Below are 18,670 nucleotides of genomic sequence, written 5' to 3'. Positions count from 1 at the left end.
GGGTATTTCAAGTCCCACGTGTTCTAGTCAACGCGGATTCGCCGGCCGAGCGCGCATTCGTGCCACTGTTTCCAACATCTTGGAGGCAGACCACATTTACGCGCACAACCTCGCACGTAGACTGAAGCGGGTATCGTGAAATATAGCTTAAGAGTACATTGTGCCCAGCACGTTTGATTCCGACAGTAGCTGTCTGGAAAAACCTTGTCTCTGTGTAAATGGTTTGCTATAGGTTGTGATTGAGTATATGATAGAGAAATGCGGATACACCATTAAAAGGCACCCTGCTGCTCTATTTGTTTGTCAGCACCTGCCACCAGTCCTCTGGTTGTTATTGGTTATTATAATATACGGTGTTGCTACATGCAAATCTCGGGGACTATGTAAGCATCATGCTGGCGGTGCGATGCCTGGTGTTCGCTGCAGTGAGTGTACGGTTTGCCGTGACAGGTAAGGGGGGAGGGAGCCGAATAATACTGTTACCTACCAATTCAACCTATACCGTTTGACATACTTTGACAGCAATAATTCATTGTCAAGGCCTGTTTGGTTGTTCATATCTATATGCCGCCTGTCATACTAATGCGATAGATTTTCAGCATCAACAATTTCACCGCAGCGCGCTTCCGATATAGGCTCACAGGTTGTAAAACCTACGCAGTAAATCCCGTTCTTTGGGGACTGCATTTCCTATATAAATATCATAACACGATAGTATTATATAAGCATGACTATATCAACGCCACCTTTCTTTCCCTGTCAATGAAATGGCATTTCATTACTATCATCAGCAAAGGGAAATTGATTGATCACCATATGTTCTACCTGGCTCATATACAATTTTTTATATATATATATATATATATATATATATATATATATATATATATATATATATATATATATATATATATATATATATATATATATATATATATATATATATATATATATATATATATATATATATATATATATATATATATATATATATATATATATATATATATATATATATATATATATATATATATACTGTATTCAGACTGGGGCAGCTCAGTGACGCGGGAGAGATCCGTTTGGGAATGGGAATCGGTAGAAGACCGGGGGAACGGGTACCAGCTGCCGAGGAGATCACTCATCCCAAACGACTAGTGCAACAGATCGATGCCGAAGAAGAACTGGTTCACGGTCACCTCGACACACGGGTAAAGAACCTCACAGCAGGAGCTCTGGTAAGCGTTCTTTCAAAATAAGACGATTACCTTGCAATTACTAGAACAGTTTCGTTCATGTTGATTTATGTTGTTATTTTAGTCTTCATAAGTCTCCAATGGAAAGCTGAGTTGTCACCTGGCCTGAATTTAGCTAAGTTCTATTACATACTTTTCACCCCAAGGTCAAAATCTTTAAGTCCTGAAATAACTGATTTCGTGATCTTCAAAGTTCTTCTAACTCTGAGTCTCAGCTTGTTTAAGGTTTACTTATCATGAAGTAGGCCTACCCAAAAGTTTGGAGCATTTGTTATTGTGGCTGCAATTCTATGAAAGTGTGCTCAATAAATCATTTGTATATTGATTTAATTGCAAGACAGACAGAAAGGGAAGGCTTCTCTGAAAAGCTCTTCTCCAAAATGAAATGTCTGGGGAAAAAAAGGCTTCCTTTTTAGAATGAAATGAGATATGAACAAATCACATCCAATTACTCCTCCTTGGACTTAGCAATGCCTTCATTATTCAATGCTGTGCAGAAGAATTTTCATCATCAATGATTTATAACCCATTTGGTGTGAAGGGAGGTGATACTGATCCTCCATAGAAGGACAGGATTCATGACATAGGAGGGTTGTCAGGTCAAGACCTGAGCTAAGAATTGTAAGGTTAGTTATCTGAATATGAATATTCTCTCTAGTAAATGAGTTATAAGCAAATACACATACACTTAAAGGTGTCAAGATCAATGACTCAAGTGTGTACTCTTTGATGCACGATTCTCTTTTGCCACGCACTTGAAACACATTACAAAAGTAGCATTTTTTCCATAAAAAAAATATCGCCAGTGTCAGGCGTATCAGGGTTTTAATTGATGATGTAATCGGTTCTTATTGCTATTGTATGTAATGTTTTATGATTGTGATTTTTACTGTACTGTTGCTCTGAGTACAAGAAAGGCACATTACATATAACATAATTGTTATTGCCAGACGTATGAAATGCTTTCACCTTTCCAACCATGTCATGGATAGTTGCAGGGTGCAAGTGTTTCCTTGGATCACATGCCAGTTTCATTTTCATCTGCAATAGTTTTCAAATACGTACTGTACTGTTCTAGTCCAAGAGTTTATGTATTGCCCTTATGTTATTTTCCCTTAGCATCTCTCATCATAAGAATACTTTAGCCTTGACTTGGTTGGATATGCAATTGACCTCAACTTGCTCTTGCATTGTCAAAAAGGTTGTTGTTAATCATAAACCCATGGTCACCCATTCTGGACTCGATCTCCCAAGTGCATTCCCCATGGGCCCTATTCCCACAATCCCCTATCCCTCCATATATGTTCGCCGCACCTGATACCCCACCAATCAGGGCCTCCGGCCCTGCGTCAAAGCGTCCGCCCGCTGCCGTCCCGGTGATCACGTTTCACACCTCCACCTCGCCTCTCCCGTTACTCAAGCTATGATTACTGCCTGTCACTCAATGAGTGTCCGGCCGTGCTGCTCTAATACAGCCCCAACCTTGAGCTGCCCTCCATGTCTGTCTGCCTCCCCTGGGGAACTGCACGAAACCCTCCATTTCAGTTTACTAGTTACTGAAAGTCAAATCTAGTTTCAGTTTTATACCATAAGGCCAATCCTTTAGGTGTTTCTTTGAGGCAGTATAGTTTTGATTTAATATTTTACAGGCAAATGACTTGGATAGCCAAGTTTCCTCTTGATGGAAACCAGAGTGGGATGTTTATTTCGAAATTCTCTCCTCTCCTTCTATAAACTTGATTAAGTCCATTTAGCAGTGAACTTGAACTACTGGTCAGATAGAGAACGATAAGGGCAACAAATAGATAAACAAGACTGATAGTTCTTTGGCAGAATATCACTGGCCTGCTTGTTTAAACACCCAATTTCAAGCTTCTGATGGTCACAAACTGAGTTGAGATGTGCCCCATCTAAATGAGACTGTCTGGGGTTCGGCTCTGTGCCACCCTCTTAAATCTTCCTCCCTAAGTTCTCCATCTCCCAGGTAGCCTCTGCCTACTGTATCCCAACTCTACTGAGAAACCTCCCCACGGTGCAGCACTAGACGAGTGGTTCTCAACCCTGGTCCTCAGAGACCCCCTGTCCTGCACGTTTTAGATGTTTCCCTGCTCCAACACACCTGATTCAAATGAATGGGTTGTTATCTAAGTATGCAGAAGCCTGTTAACAACCATTAATTTTCACTAGACTGTGGGCCTCAGCCCCTACCAGGGAGTAGGGCCACACTATGGCCATATTGAACCCCACTGTCACATTGATGATGATGGGTATCACAGTGCAACACCCAGCAGTGTTGATGGGGATTTTCTTGAAGCACTATTGAACTATGCTGATGAGGCCTACAGTGGAGCAGGGTGGAGACGGAGACTGATGAAGATGAATGGATGCAGCTGCTCTACTCACCTAGGGTTTAAGAGCTGGGACATCCTCTGGATCTGAGGGGGTGTTCTTTAGCACGAATCACCCTTCTTTTTTCAGGTGCTTATGTTATAACTTGACCCTCTTAACTGTGAATTGATGATAATCATTACTCGAATTCACTTTAATTGGGTAAGAAACATTCATCTCGAGATGAGCAAGTCCAGGAAAAAAAACAAACGGTAATCATTTGTGACTGTAGTAACTTAAGTACTTCGGAATTATCTAATTTCATCTGTCGTTTTCACAGATTTTGTCGTGATTACACTGAAACTAGTAAACTTCAGTGCCTAACAGGTTCAAATTGCATTTAACGCAAATATCTATCAAAGTACATTTGATTCTCCCCTGATTTTGTGAAGGAATAGCAGCTGATTAGTACAGCACATTTATTGAACCTCAGCCATTCCAAATGAGGTGTGTTCTTTTTCTCCATCCTCTTCCCCCCCCCCCCCCCATCCCACCCTCAGCCTGTCCATCTGGCCCAGAGCAGTTTCCTGGTAGAGGCCTTTGGCAGATCCTTCATCCTGGACCTGGAACTCAACCAGTGAGTCAACACACATACACACACAAACACAGAAACACACACACAGGAACACCAACACACACACAAACGAGACCAGTTCATCCTTGATCCCTGCCCATTCATTTTAAATTCAGAAAAAAACCTGCATGTTAACTGGTAGTGAGCTCACATACACATCAGAAATATAACACACATTATGTACCCAGTCTTGTTTTAGTAGCTGTTCCTCCCCATACAACACCACCCACCTGTGTTTAGCCTTGTGCATCCAGCTCCCACTCTCGCCTGTGTGGACAAGCTGGAGCCTCATTGACTAAATCCTCCCATGTCTTTCCCCTCCCCCTCTCCTCACTCGACCTGCCGTAAACGTTTTTTTAGTGGATTGCATTTGTAGTGCTGTCAAAGCATCTGAAGTTATGATGCTGTAACTCAACTCTTGCTTTAATAGTTGTGAATTTACTGGATAAATCAAATGTAATTTGTTGAGATTTGGCAGTTGTGGGGAATGGGTGCAGGCTGTACACTGTATATAAGACTGCAAAGCCCTGTGCGCATTGAACCAATGTCTTGTTGTTGTGATCTATATGCATCAATCATCTTATAATTTATCATTATGCTTTAAAAACACTTTACATGTGTTTCTCTAATCCAATAACAAAATGTATTTCCTTTGCTCTCTTCGTTTTCCTCCTTCAGCAATCTACTGTCCTCAGACTATGTGGAGCGTCACTTTGACGAGGAGGGCAGGCCGCTCCAGAACCTGGTATGTGTGGTGCACAATACAGCAGAAAGCCATTCATCTGCCCAGGTTAGCACGACAATAGAAAACAAGAAAAAAAAGGCCCAGCTGAAAAGCGGTCAGAGACAGCTTCTCTATCACCGCTTCTGTTCAGGCCAAGTACCCTGGGAGCTCTCTCTCTCTTTTCTTACCTCTATCTGGCTGCCTCCATCTATGTTCCTGCGCTCACTCTCTAACTCTCTCTCTCTCACTCTCTCTCTTTCTCTATCTCTCTCCATTTCTGTGTCTCTTTCTCTGGCCACAACCTGACCAATCAGAGCAAGGTTGCTATGGAAACCAGCCGTCAGCAGAGCCGGCCCTCCTTTGGCGGTCCTGCAACTCACCATTAGAGAGAGAGAGAGAGAGAGAAGGAGTGATAGAAAGAGATATGTAGAGTGAAAGAGAAGAGAGGAAGGCGGTGAGGGGTGTTTCAAAGGCTGGTACCAGAATATTTAATGGTGAGTAATTGCCAGTGAACCCTCTACAGTAGGCCCCAACGACGGTGCTTTCAATGGGAGCAACTCTCCCAAGCACACTCGGCTGACATGGGGTACACAGTACATGCGCTCTCACAGGATGTGCTGCTCAAGCAATTCATCTTAAACATGATCAAATCCTCTCCCACGTAACACGGTCCCATCCACCTCTTGATTTGTGTCATTCTATTGATCAGGTCATAAATCCCCTGCCATTGTATGTCTCTTTTTATGGGTCCCTGTGGATCCATCACAAGTCATCGCAGTTGCCTGTCGACAAGGTAGAATCTCAATGACATTGTGGGGTTTCAATGGAAGTGAATTAAGTAGGAGGGGTAGGATTTAGACAGGAGCATTGGACATAATGTCCTTTCTGTTTGCAGTCTTTGTTGAGTCAAGTAGTCAGCAGAGTATGTTTGTGTGTGTGCGTTTGTGTCGTGTTTCTGCATTTGGGATGTGTGTGTGTGTGTGTGTGTGTGTGGCGGAGGTAGAGGGATTGGAGAGAGGTCAGAGGTGTATCCTGTTCCTCCAGACAGGAATAGCCGGGCCGCAGAAGTTTAGCGAAAGTAAGTAAGTGATGCAATCACTCCCAGTTGTTTTGCAAGGTGTAACCTTTAGAGGTACCAAGGGCTTTAAGTGATAACACCCTCAGTAGTGGACCAATCTCAAACTGGTTTGATAGATTGTGGCTTTAGTTGAATTCATAGGTAAAATGTATTTTGCAATAGCTAGTCAATAGCGAATTGGTGTGAGAGCCCCTAATATGGTTATTAACCCCGTACTTCTTTATTGGCTGTGTTCCAGGTAGTAGTGTAGCATGTCGTTAGGCTTTAATGTTCCTAATGGAGTGTCCTTAATTCTGCTCATTGACTACAATCCGACATGCAAAGTCAGCAGTGCTGAGTCAGAGCTGTGCCAAAGACCTCACCTTCACCAAGTTTGTTCTCTTTGAGGGTGTGTGTGTGTTCATTTGTGTACACTGTGTATGATTCACATCTGTATGCCATCATGAGATTGCCCTTCTTTGATGCATTTCTACCTATACAGCATTCTCTGGCAGTATAAATAACATTTGAACCTCTATTGAAATACCCTTCGTACTTTCGTATCCTACCAAGCAGAGCAACCCCACCCTTGTCACACACACACACACACACACACACACAGACTCCCATTCATCTCTGGCATCTTTTCTGAAAAGACACTCATTCCTCCTCAGCCAACAGCAGTGGAGTGTGAGGCAATCAGATTTCCTCCACTTCCCCTCGTAATCCAAACCTTTATTTATTTATTTTAGCCCAGTCCTAAGTGCTCTGGGGTTTCTCTGCAATTAGTCTGAATGACCAAACTGTCTCCAACAAACAAGGACTGACTCTAAGGTTCAGCTTGGCAAGTCAGTGGAGGCTAATGGAGTTAAGTATTATAATGGATTGCTAATTGAGGCTAAGCTTACCCAGCTAGAACAAGCTTCATCATGGCTAGCTGACCTGCGTCTTTCTATTTGGGGTTCAACTCAGGCAAGAAGACTACTCTCTGTATTTCTATGTTTTTCATCTGCACTTGGAGAAACGCCTTTTCAGTGGCATCCTTCTTGACGTTGTTTTACAGTTGCATGCAGTGTTTTCAAATCTGTGCAGATGAAAACCAGACAGTTCGACATGTATGGCATCATAAATAAGTCATGAAGGCATCATGCACCAGAAATTCGACATTTACACACAACACTTTCTCAAGCGATCAAAAACAATCACCTGAAAGCTCACCGCAAATGTGAAGTAAAGTTTGACCAAGCGTACAAAACACCCACTCCAAGTTGTTTAGCTTGCTGAAGGTTGAATGCTGCTACACTTGAACGCTGCTTTTCTTTTTGTGCTCTTGAGCATGCTAGCAGACAGTGGTCTCAAGTGACATGCATGACTTATTGGGGTTCATTACAAACACCGGACACCCTCTTGAACATACCTCAGGTGTGGACACACACACACACACATACACACACACACACTTATAATACACTGCTCATATTCCCCACATGCTGAAATCTGATTTACGCACATACTTGCAAGCATACACACACACACACCATCGCACCCAACCACAAACAAACTGTAGTGCATGGCACTCAAACATTATAACCAGTGTTCACTTATGTGAGATCAATATGTTACATTGTTTGTTTAAAAGCAATATATATATCCATCCTTTTTTATTATAAACTACAAATTACCCCATCCCCCTCTCTCACACACACACGTACCTTTTCCATGATGAAACTCGACTCAAAGGCATAATCTTTAGTCCTCATGCATCAGTTGCCACAATAGGTGTAGGTTTTCTCTGTGGTGGTTTTAACTCGGTTTTACAGTAGTCATTGATACGGCTCTGTTGACCAAGCAGGTCATTTAGTCCCAGACGTCAAATCACCACTGATATCAATATCTGTGTGACAGTGTTTGTGTGTTATGTTACAATTGCTTTTGTGAATTTCCATTTCAGTTGAACTTGAAACTTGGACAGCAGCTCACAGGCGTGTGTGTGTGTGTGTGTGTGTGTGTGTGTGTGTGTATGCGCTCACGCATGTGTGTTGCTAGGGAGGAGAGCACTGCTATTACCATGGTCAGATGAGAGAGGTACCAGGTTCCTGGGTGGCTATGTCTACCTGTCATGGTCTACGGTGAGTCGACCGACTAGACGGCAGACTACATTGTTGAACTGAACCATCTAATCTACACAGTCACATGCTATTTCCTCACACACACATCTCTATCTGCCTTCCTACAGTGGGATGTTTTCCGATGGGAACTTCTCCTATGGCATCGAGCCTGTCCTTAATGGCAGCGGTGAGGTGAGTGTGAAGGGGGAGAGGTTACATTTACATTGAGTCATTTAGCAGATGCTCTTATCCATAGTGACTTACAGTAAGTACAGGGACATTCCCCCCGAGGCAAGTAGGGTGAAGTGCCTTGCCCAAGGATACAATGTCATTTAGCACAGCCGGGAATCGATTACCAGCCCGATTCCCTCACCGCTCAGCCACCTGACTCCCAGGTTACCCCCACGTGGAACTCATGCCAGTGTCTCAAACTTACGACATGGATCTAAAAGTCTGTTTTGCTAAAAATTCAGCAGGGGGTATTTCACACAACACTCCCTTTCTCTCTTGCTGGTCTTCCAATCTCTCTTTCCTTCTTACTGGCAGTGAAGACAGTTCTACTTGGTCTTGCAGTATTGAAATTATTGATTTGAAACACAATCCTATTGATATGCCTGTGTCTCTTCTCATGTTGCATGTGCAGTTCTGGTTTATGAGAGAGAGAGGCATGCAAAGTAAAAAAAGAGAGATGGAGAGTGAAGAACAATAGTGCACAGGCAGATAGAAAGGAAAGAGGTAATGGAAGAGATATAAACGGGCAGAAGGAAAGACAGAGTAACACACCACTGCTATGCCCGCTCACGGGGGTCTTTAAAGCGAGCTTCTCCACCTTTCATCCCATCTGTCATCTGTCCCTTTCCTCTGTCTTGGGTTAGCAACAAAAACTGTTTAATTCTACTCAGAATGTAGAAATCCCACACTCCATAAACTTTGTATTTAGAGACGCTGTCACTTAAAGGTAAATCCATGGATATTGCAACAGACAGTAGCTATATACTGTACATCTCTATGGCTTTCTGTACACACTGACAACTAAGTCAAATGCTAAAATGGGACCGACATTTACCTGAGAGTTTTGTATTTTCTAGTTTTGCTTGATTTCCTTCATTTATACAAAGTATTTTATCGAGGGACAAAGGAGAGAGGGGGAAGGAAAGGCAGAGAGTGAGCACTTATCCATTAAGATCCTGGGACCCGTGGCAATAGTGGCATAGCTCCATTACATTGACTGGAAAGGCAAATCGATGTGTGGCCCTGAGTCACTCCTCTTCTCCTTCCCTTCTTCTCTCCTTTACAACTACCTGATGGCCTCTTCTCCTTCCTGTTCCCTTCCTCAGATGGGGTCATTTTCATGAAGTATTTAGTTGCTCCTCAAGTTTGCCCTCTCTGTGCAGTGCCCAATAATGCTATTGCATTAATGAAAGCCCATCTATGGGATCAATTATGCATTATGGTGCTTTATTTTCATCTGAGCGCTCAGCTAACACAGATAGCAGCTTACTGCACGGGAAGAAAGGTTATTAGTCAAGTGGCCTCACTTACAGTATCTACATATGAGCTTGTTCACATCTCAGGGTAAATAAATCTTACCCTAACCCTATATATTTTGTATTTTGGTGACCAGATTTAGTCAGTGTAGATTTACATTTAAACAAAATTCATTATTAAAAGGAATATTAACATTTTCATTTTAATTTCGTAGTTGAAGTTTTTTTTTTTTTTTTACATTAACGTTACCCTAGCATTTTCACAATGATTATCTCTGATGTTATTCTATGTGTTTGTGGATTGCAGGAGCTGAGTGAACACGTTGTGTATCGTATGCCTGATCTGGACCTGCTGCTGCAACACTGCCCAGGTACACAACCCTCAGACAGCCCCAATCCACAAACCACAAAGCGTTTAGTTGAGTCTTCCTTCAGTCCTTCTGTATACCCCACCTCACCTCCTGCTGAGGTTCTTTCCTCCATAACCTGCCTCAGCATGCTGAGCTCTCTTCACAGCACACTCTCATCTCTCTCCCTCACTCTCCCTCTTTCTCTCCTGCTCTCTGGCTGTCCTCCGTGTCCTCCTTGTCTCGTATGGCCTCTCTCCAGTCATCCTTCCTCCCACTCCCCCACTCTCACACACACATGCCTTCCTCACCCAACACTAACCTCCCTCCTTTCTCCTCTGCTACTCTATTGGACTGTCCTTTCTTCATGCCTTTTCTATCCCCTCTCCCCACTACTCCTCCCCACCTCTCCCCACTCCACCATTACACTCTCCCCACTACTCCTCCCCACCTCTCCCCACCTCTCCCCCTCTCCCCACTCCACCATTACACTCTCTCCACTACTCCCTCCTCTCCTCTCTACACTCCTTTTCTCCCGACCACTACACCATTCCACTCTCCCCATCTATCCCCACAACTCCCCCACTCCCCCTCTCCCCACCGCACCACTCTCTCTCTCTTCCTTGTCCTTTTACTTCATCCCTTATTTCTTACCCTCCTCCCTTTTCCGCACATGTCTGCCGGATATTGATTCCTCCTCCAGATCACTGGACAAAAATACATAGCTGCATCGATCACACAGACTGATGACTGTGCGCTTTTCCCTGAGGCTGCCTCTTCTCTCCTTGTAGGATGTTCAGTGAACAGCAGTGACTCTGACGGAGGCATCAAGAGTGACATGGAGGCGGAAGGTGACACAGAAGGTGGAAATGACGAGGTTTCGTTTGAACGGGAGGAATCCGTCTTTTCTCAGGGTTTGAGGCGCGCAAAGAGACAGGTGATTCATGCCTGTGTGAGCTTGATCACACACCTTAACACACACACACACACACCTTAACACACACACCTTAACACACACACCTTAACACACACACACACACACAGATTAAAAACCAGGGTCATTACATTCTTCAACCAACACGCAAACATACTCAGTATCCACAACACACACAGTCAAACACACACACAGCACACACAACATGCACACAAACACACTGGTAACCACCCATCGACTGTACACAAACACACTGTAAAAGAGATACTAAAAAGAAGCAATGTTCAATGTAGTTGCACTAATGAAATGGATCACAATACAATCAATGTTTTACAGTGTTGTGCATTTAATCTAACACTGAAACACTATCAATTCAGTATGTCTGTTGGCCCAATGCCGGACATACAGACTCCCACATATCCTCCTCAGAGTAGTAAGGGTAGAATCTAAAAGTAATTTGAGACAGATATCACTTTTCAGACACTCTGCAAAATTGGACCGCATGAGTTTATGCTGGAAATGAATCAAAGCTTTTATGTGCTTTTCAAGGACATAGACTATTGAGTTACACCTGCAATGGATGGTGATGATGTCCTCTGCAGAGGTGACAGAGGTGACAGTCATGCTGGAATGGACTGACGTTGTGAGGCTCTCTGTCGCCCCCTGTAGGTTCGTCGTGGTCAACGCACGGTTCTTACGGAGACCAAGTACATAGAGCTGATGGTTGTCAACGATCATGACCTGGTCAGTTCCCCCGTTGAGATTTTGTAGGATTTATGAACAGATCAACCGTTTGTTTAATTTGAATGTAAAAACTAAGAGAGAATAGTTTGAATGCAAATTTCCCTTCAATCTGAAATGTAATGATTGTGCTGTGTCCCCTTCTGCCTGCTTATCTTTCTCACAGTTTGTTCAGATGCGTAGGTCGACGTCGCAGACAAGGAACTTTGCCAAAGCAGTGGTCAACATGGCAGACGCGGTGAGGGCACTTTTGTTACAGACACACACACACACACAAAAAAAAAGTTTCTCAGTGTAAATTTAAATTTGACTATAGATATTGCTGTGTATTTACATGGTTATAAATCTAACCTTAATGTGAAGCGTTGCCAAAAGTAGAGAATGAATCGGATTGTATTTTCAGACTTTACATTCAACAAATGATGGATTTAATCTCCAAGTTTAAATCTCATTGCTGCTGTCGTACTTGTTGCCTTTTTTATCTCAGATCTACAAAGAACAACTCAACACCAGGATAGTGTTGGTTGCCATGGAAACTTGGTCATCCCAGAATATGGTTTCCGTGGGCGACGACCCCTTGCTGACCCTGCGCGACTTCATGAAATACAGGAAGGAGAGCATCAAGGAACGCAGCGATGCAGCACACCTGTTCTCGTGAGTTTTTCCACTAATAGCCCAGAACGTTGCCATAGGGATGGGGTTGGTGACGGTGACACAAAGCAACAAGCGCAGGTTATGGTTTGTAAGTACTATACACGGGTATCTTTGCAGCAACTAGCTAATTACTAGACTTTATCGGGCAGCATTTGTTTAAGTCTTCTATAATTGCTATAAAATATACCTGATCCAGGTTTAGCATGTGTGACTGTGTGGTTGGTACCTGTGTTGTAGCATGTGTGACTTTGTGGCTGGTACCTGTGTTGTAGCAGGTGTGGCTGTGTGGCTGGTACCTGTGTTGTAGCAGGTGTGACTGCGTGGTTGGTACCTGTGTTGTAGCGTGTGTGACTTTGTGGCTGGTACCTGTGTTGTAGCAGGTGTGGCTGTGTGGCTGGTACCTGTGTTGTAGCATGTGTGACTTTGTGGCTGGTACCTGTGTTGTAGGGGAAGAACCTTCCTGAGCAGTCGAAGTGGGACAGCCTACATCGGAGGAATCTGCTCCCTGACCCGTGGTGGGGGGGTCAATGAGGTACCCACCATCCCCTCTTGTGTCTGTGTACTCAAGGGGGTTGTTTAAGCTACACCTTCGTCTGCGACGGCTAGTGTTGGTTCGCTACATCAGTTTGTGTTTCTGTTTTCGGAACTGTCTGTCTTCATACTCGTTCTAGGACTAGGTGTGACCCAGTCTGTGTCCTGAAGGTGATTCCAGGATCTGCCCGTTGTAGAAGTCAGACTGCTGCTCATGTGCCTGTCTCTCACTGACGTGTCAGAGTGTTGATTAGCCAGTAGATCCACGTGCCCATCAATCTGTGCCCTTTGGTTGGCCATGTGTGGGAGTGTTATCACTCATTTTCTGTGTATGTGTTTCAGTATGGCAACGTGGGCCCTATGGCCATTACCCTGTGCCAGAGTCTGGGCCAGAACCTTGGCATGATGTGGAACAAGGAGCGACCTGCTGCTGGTGAGTGGAGTCACCACCCTGCTAATGAGCTCCCTCTGGTGGAGGGAAGACGGGGGGTACCTTTTAGAAAAAGAGTTCATGGCATGGCTAGAGTATGGTCAAACAACAGTTTCCTGTGTGTCGTTGTCTAGGAGATTGCAGGTGCCCAGACCCATGGCTGGGGTGTATCATGGAGGATACAGGGTATGTTCTCATGGAGTTGGTCATTTGTGCTGTGTCTGCTGTGTCAAATTTGATTTCTTCACCCTAAATCATGTTTTTAGTTATTCCACCATCGAGAAATGTTATTTTTGTATTTTTATTTCCATTACATAATGTAAATACAGTTGAATTATTCTATGTTAGTAGTAGTTATTTATGGCATTTTCAGGGATAGCTGTCAAACCCTTCTACTGTCTGTCATCTATTGGTCAGTATGTTTGATGGGCAGTTTTTAGACTCACACAAGAATGTGTCCATTAGGTACTACCTGCCCAGGAAGTTCTCTCGCTGCAGTATAGATGAATACCTGCGCTTCCTCCAGCTAGGAGGGGGCAGCTGTCTCTTTAACAAGCCCAGCAAGGTGAGGTCTGGCTGGGGTGAAAAGGGGTGCTCGAGGTTGGTGGTGATGGAACTATTAGTTTTGGAGATGCCGTCTGAGCTGTGAAATGAGCTAATGTTTCATATGTGAGTCAAGATATAGGTGATCTAAATGTACCGTTCTGTATCACATTTAGTCATATTTGATTTTTAGCGCCTTACATTGTTTTTATGTGGACTCACACCTTAGGATGTGGATTTACACCTCAGGAATGTAAACCCTGTGTGAACCCTGTGTGAACCCTGTGTGAACCCTGTGTGACCTCCGACCTCTTGTGTCTCCAGCTCCTGGATCCCCCAGAGTGTGGGAACGGCTTTGTGGAAGTGGGCGAGGAGTGTGACTGTGGCTCTCAGGTGGTGAGTCACCGTCACAACTCCACATCCAGTATCACACAGTACATCTCTCCTCACATCACCGCATGCACCGTGCAAAATGAGGGGGTCAGATGGCTGAGCGGTTAGGGAATTGGGCAATTAATAAGAAGGTTGCTGGTTCAATACCTGGCCGTGAAAAATGACGTTGTGTCCTTGGGCAGGGCACTTCACCCTACTAGCCTGTACTTACTATAATTTGCTCTGGGTAAGTGTGTCTGCTCAATGACTAAATGTAAAATGTTAAATGAATTAGGCCTCCTGCCATGACAAGCAAGACTGCTGTGAGACGTGCGCATCAAAATGTGAGGTAACATGTGTTGCAGGAGTGTGGGCGCAGCGGAGGGGCCTGCTGTAAGAAGTGTACTCTTACCCATGATGCCATGTGCAGTAACGGCCTCTGCTGCAGGAACTGCAGGGTGAGACTTTGCTATCACGAAACACGACGATGCTATGATACTATGACAAAGCCGTTTGTATGGTGTTTAACTATGTTGTGAACAGCAGTTACATGCTTAACTCCAAAAATCTACAAAATCTTTACCACTTGTAACTAATATCTAATAGATATTTGGTCTACTAATATTCAAAAACAAATATTAATATTTTAGTACTGTTTGTGTGCAGAGTCTGCTTATACTGGATTTTACCAAATTGTAGTGAATTGTTTGTCACATATAGATTTACTACATAGATGACATTTTCTCTCTCTGCATGTGGTGATGTGACAGTACGAGATTAGGGGGGTGACGTGTCGTGAGACTGGAAATGACTGCGACGTCCCTGAAATGTGTACAGGAGACTCCAGTCAGGTGAGTATTATTCAACATGGGGATTTTGTGTAACAGTTAGACTACGTACTGCACGTAGTCAATGTGTCATTTTTATCTTTCTAGTGTCCTCATAATGTCCACAAACTGGATGGGTACATGTGTGATGTCGGACAGGTAAAGGAAAAACACACAAGCAGTGTTTTGTGACCCAACGAGAGGATTAATACAAACATGCAGTTTGCTTTTATTAATGGTTTGTCTTTTTCGGATTTTCTTTTCTCACTCTCTCAGGGACGTTGCTACGGGGGCCGCTGCAAGACCAGAGATGGCCAATGCAAGACACTCTGGGGCCACAGTTAGTTTCCAGCCAGCCTCTTCCTCTTTTCCCCTTTTTTCCTTATTCTGTGTTACCGTTGTATACTAAAGCATGCTTTACACCTAAAGTGTATGATGTAAAAACCTGTCGAGCGTCATTAAGTTCTACAGTGGGTATTTTTCAGTTGCTGATGCTCTCTGCTGGTCACACCAGAAGTGCACAAAAATGAGCGATGGCAGTGATGTAGCCTGACCTTTAACCCTGAATGTTTCAGACTCGGCTGATCGGTTCTGTTATGAGAAGCTCAACTCTGAGGGCACAGAGAAGGGAAACTGTGGGCGAGACTCCAGCGGACAGAGCTGGGTCCAGTGCAATAAGCAGTGAGTGAACACTGGTTAGGAACCACGTGTCTTGAGTTGACTCTCCTCTGTCTCTGTACCTGTATCAGCAACAAAATCTGATATATCTAAGCTCTTGCTCTCTGGCTCTCTTTCTCTCTATGCCTGTGTCAGGGATGTGCTCTGTGGGTTTCTGCTGTGCACCAACATGTCTGCCAAGCCCAGCTTTGGAGAGCTGCAGGGGGACCTGACCAGCATGACCATCTACCACCAGAACAAGTACCTGGACTGCCGGTGAGGAGGAGAGGGATAGATAACAGAGACAAAGGAGAGGGAGGAGGAAGCGATACAAAACCACCTAAACATCAAAGGATAACCATTCGGATAGTGTAAAGCCTGTTGTGTCTCCCTGTGTCTCCCTGTGTCTCCCTGTGTCTCCCTGTGTCTCCCTGTGTCTCCCTGTGTCTCCCTGTCTCTCCCTGTGTCTCCCTGTCTCTCCCTGTCTCTCCCTGTGTCTCACTGCGTCTCACTGTGTCTCCCTGTGTCTCCCTGTGTCTCCCTGTGTCTCCCTGTGTCTCCCTGTGTCTCACTGTGTCTCCCTGTGTCTCATCGTGTCTCCCTGTGTCTCCCTGTGTCTCCTCTGGTGTGGCCAGCGGGGGTCATGCGGTGCTGGAGGACGGCTCCGACCTGGGCTACGTTGAGGATGGGACGCCGTGCGGCCCCAACATGATGTGCCTTGATCGCCGCTGCCTGCCCGTCAACACCTTCAACCTCAGCACCTGCCCCGGCTCCTCCCCCTCCCGGGTCTGCTCCCATCATGGGGTGTGTACGGTCAAACTTCCTGGGGTCAGATCAGTAGCAGGCTGGTGGACTTGACATTCTTTGAAGGGTGGATTTCTCCCGTTTTCAAAAGCAATACACTCAGTCATTTGTAAAAAATATGTAGTGTGAAACAGCGGCATATCGATTTCAGCGTGATTTTCATATTCAGCATCCAAAATATCTTTTACAAAGTCTGTCGTTCCTGTTTAGTTTGAATTCATTGCGATGTGACTCATTCTGTCTCTTTCCTCTGCAGACGTGTAGTAATGAGGTGAAGTGCATCTGTGATCCAGACTACACAGGAAAGGACTGCAGCGTGTACGATCCCATCCCTGACCCCACCCCTCCAGAGGGCCCAGAGAAATACAAAGGTTCATACCCAGCTGACCCCTTGAGAACACACCGTTTAATCATTACCTTTCTTACCAAATTAATTTGGGATCTGTTGTTTTTTCCTCCTTTTCCATTACCCTCTGCACAGGTCCCAGTGGTACCAATATCATAATAGGGTCCATCGCAGGGGCAATCCTGCTGGCAGCTATTGTCCTAGGAGGAACTGGATGGGGATTTAAGTAAGACCTCTAGTATGCCTCACTGTGGCATGCATTTTTCTGTGTCTGTGTGCTTCTTAATGCTACATGGATCACCTGCCACTGCTGTTCAAGTAATAATTACATTAATTACATGTCACATATTTACCTGACTGCTTTAGTAGAGGCCCATGTGAAACTACTGTTGATGGTCATTGTGTAATGTAAAACAAATGTCTGTCAGGATCCGAGTTTTTCCTCATTTTTTTGAGGTACACTTTATTGAGGTGTTCTTGTGACCAGAGTCTTTCACACAACATACTTTTGCCTGTTTGCTTATAGCTAACATGCTGACGTTACTGGGGCTTCATGTGTGCACATCATCTATGTGTGAAATGATCTACTTCCTCCAACTCTGTGCATTTATTGTACTCTCTCTCTCTCTCTCTCTCTCTCTCTCTCTCTCTCTCTCTCCCCCTCTCTCTCTCCCTCCTGCCATGGATACAGAAACATCCGAAGAGGAAGGTATGATCCCGCCCAACAGGCCATGGTCTGACTCACTTCAATCATCCCACTGTCCCGATTTATTGTTTATGTAAACCACTTATTGCACCACTAGGTCACAGAATTCTATCTCCATAAAGCTCAAATCAACCTCAGTATCGCCATGATGTCATGTCTTATCGTCTGTAGTCTGATATTGATGTTTTCCAGACCCATGATTGCAGTCAAGTCATCCCCATAGCCTCTCACTGTTTCGATAGGCTCATCTCTAGCTTCCCTTACATTCAGAAAATGTCATCATTAATGATTGTGTGGTGGAGGTTCCTTTTGCATCCCATGTACACATTTGACATTGACGCACCAGATCACATTGGCTTTTTAAAGTGGATTTAAAGCTCTAGTCAGCTGTGCATGTAAAGAATGAATAAAATGAGTTATTTTAAAGTGCCCGTTCAAACTGTTCTGCTTTTGTTTTGATTCAAGACCTGTGCTGTTGAGGACTTTCATCTGCTTCTTTCAAAATTCTCAAGCTCTTTTCTTTATTTCCCTCTTTTTCTACTCTCTCTTCCTTCTAGATCTGGAGGCGGTTGAAAAGTGTGTCCACCTGCTGTCCTGTCTTCCTTGCACTGTGTCCTATCCACTTTGAGGAGAAAAAGCAGAGATGTCTTCCATTATCTTTACTCTCAAGCGACACCTCTCACAATCCTCCTTTTCAACTTCTTTCTGTTTATTTTTTAACGTTATTCCTTCATCCCTGAATCGTCTCACCTCTTGCCTTCGGTAGGTTTCAAACTGAAATACATTCCAGCCAGATCTGAATACCTGACAGGCAATGGCCACGCTGTTTTGCCTACATCTCCAATGGAATGCTTCTTTGTCGGAGGCCTTCCAATGTAATTCCATTTTGCCCACAGTTTAACCTCTTAAGCATTGTTGATGAAGTGTTGGAGAATGTCATAAACCAGATGAAGGGGACCAAAATCTGTATTCCCCTAACATAAGTGCTTTACTGATATAATTAGTTCAACTTTCTTCTTCTTGTGATTGAACAGTTCGTCTTACCTGCAAATTGGACTGTTATGCTTTACCCCCCTTTAAAGGATTGTTTGTAGAGAGGAAGTGAAAGTTCATTAATCACTTCATCCATGTATGGATGCGTGTAAAGTTATATCTCGCTAATAAGATGGTTTCCATACCTGTAACCT

At 44.1% G+C, this 18,670-nt stretch overlaps 1 protein-coding gene across 1 annotated transcript; it reads left to right on the top strand.

The window, feature by feature from the left end:
• Positions 1–1,085: 1,085 nt before the first annotated feature.
• adam11 (ADAM metallopeptidase domain 11) lies at positions 1,086–17,893 on the top strand. Its single transcript, XM_084670441.1, has 25 exons — positions 1,086–1,235; positions 4,142–4,218; positions 4,894–4,960; positions 8,043–8,125; positions 8,233–8,296; positions 9,899–9,962; positions 10,730–10,875; positions 11,542–11,616; positions 11,780–11,851; positions 12,101–12,267; positions 12,715–12,799; positions 13,141–13,231; positions 13,363–13,414; positions 13,694–13,793; positions 14,096–14,167; positions 14,509–14,601; positions 14,914–14,994; positions 15,079–15,129; positions 15,247–15,310; positions 15,546–15,651; positions 15,784–15,903; positions 16,263–16,431; positions 16,688–16,802; positions 16,913–17,003; positions 17,469–17,893. Exons 1-25 carry the CDS (start codon positions 1,086–1,088, stop codon positions 17,515–17,517), a joined length of 2,304 nt encoding a protein of 767 aa, XP_084526567.1. The 3' UTR covers positions 17,518–17,893.
• The last annotated feature ends 777 nt before the right edge of the window (positions 17,894–18,670 follow it).

The sequence above is a fragment of the Hypomesus nipponensis genome, chromosome 13 (assembly GCF_054491055.1).
Source record: "Hypomesus nipponensis isolate SF chromosome 13, ASM5449105v1, whole genome shotgun sequence".
Classification (NCBI taxonomy): Eukaryota; Metazoa; Chordata; class Actinopteri; order Osmeriformes; family Osmeridae; genus Hypomesus; species Hypomesus nipponensis.
The sequence above is the reverse complement of the archived record's forward strand: the minus strand, read 5'-3'. Positions and strand labels throughout refer to the sequence as shown.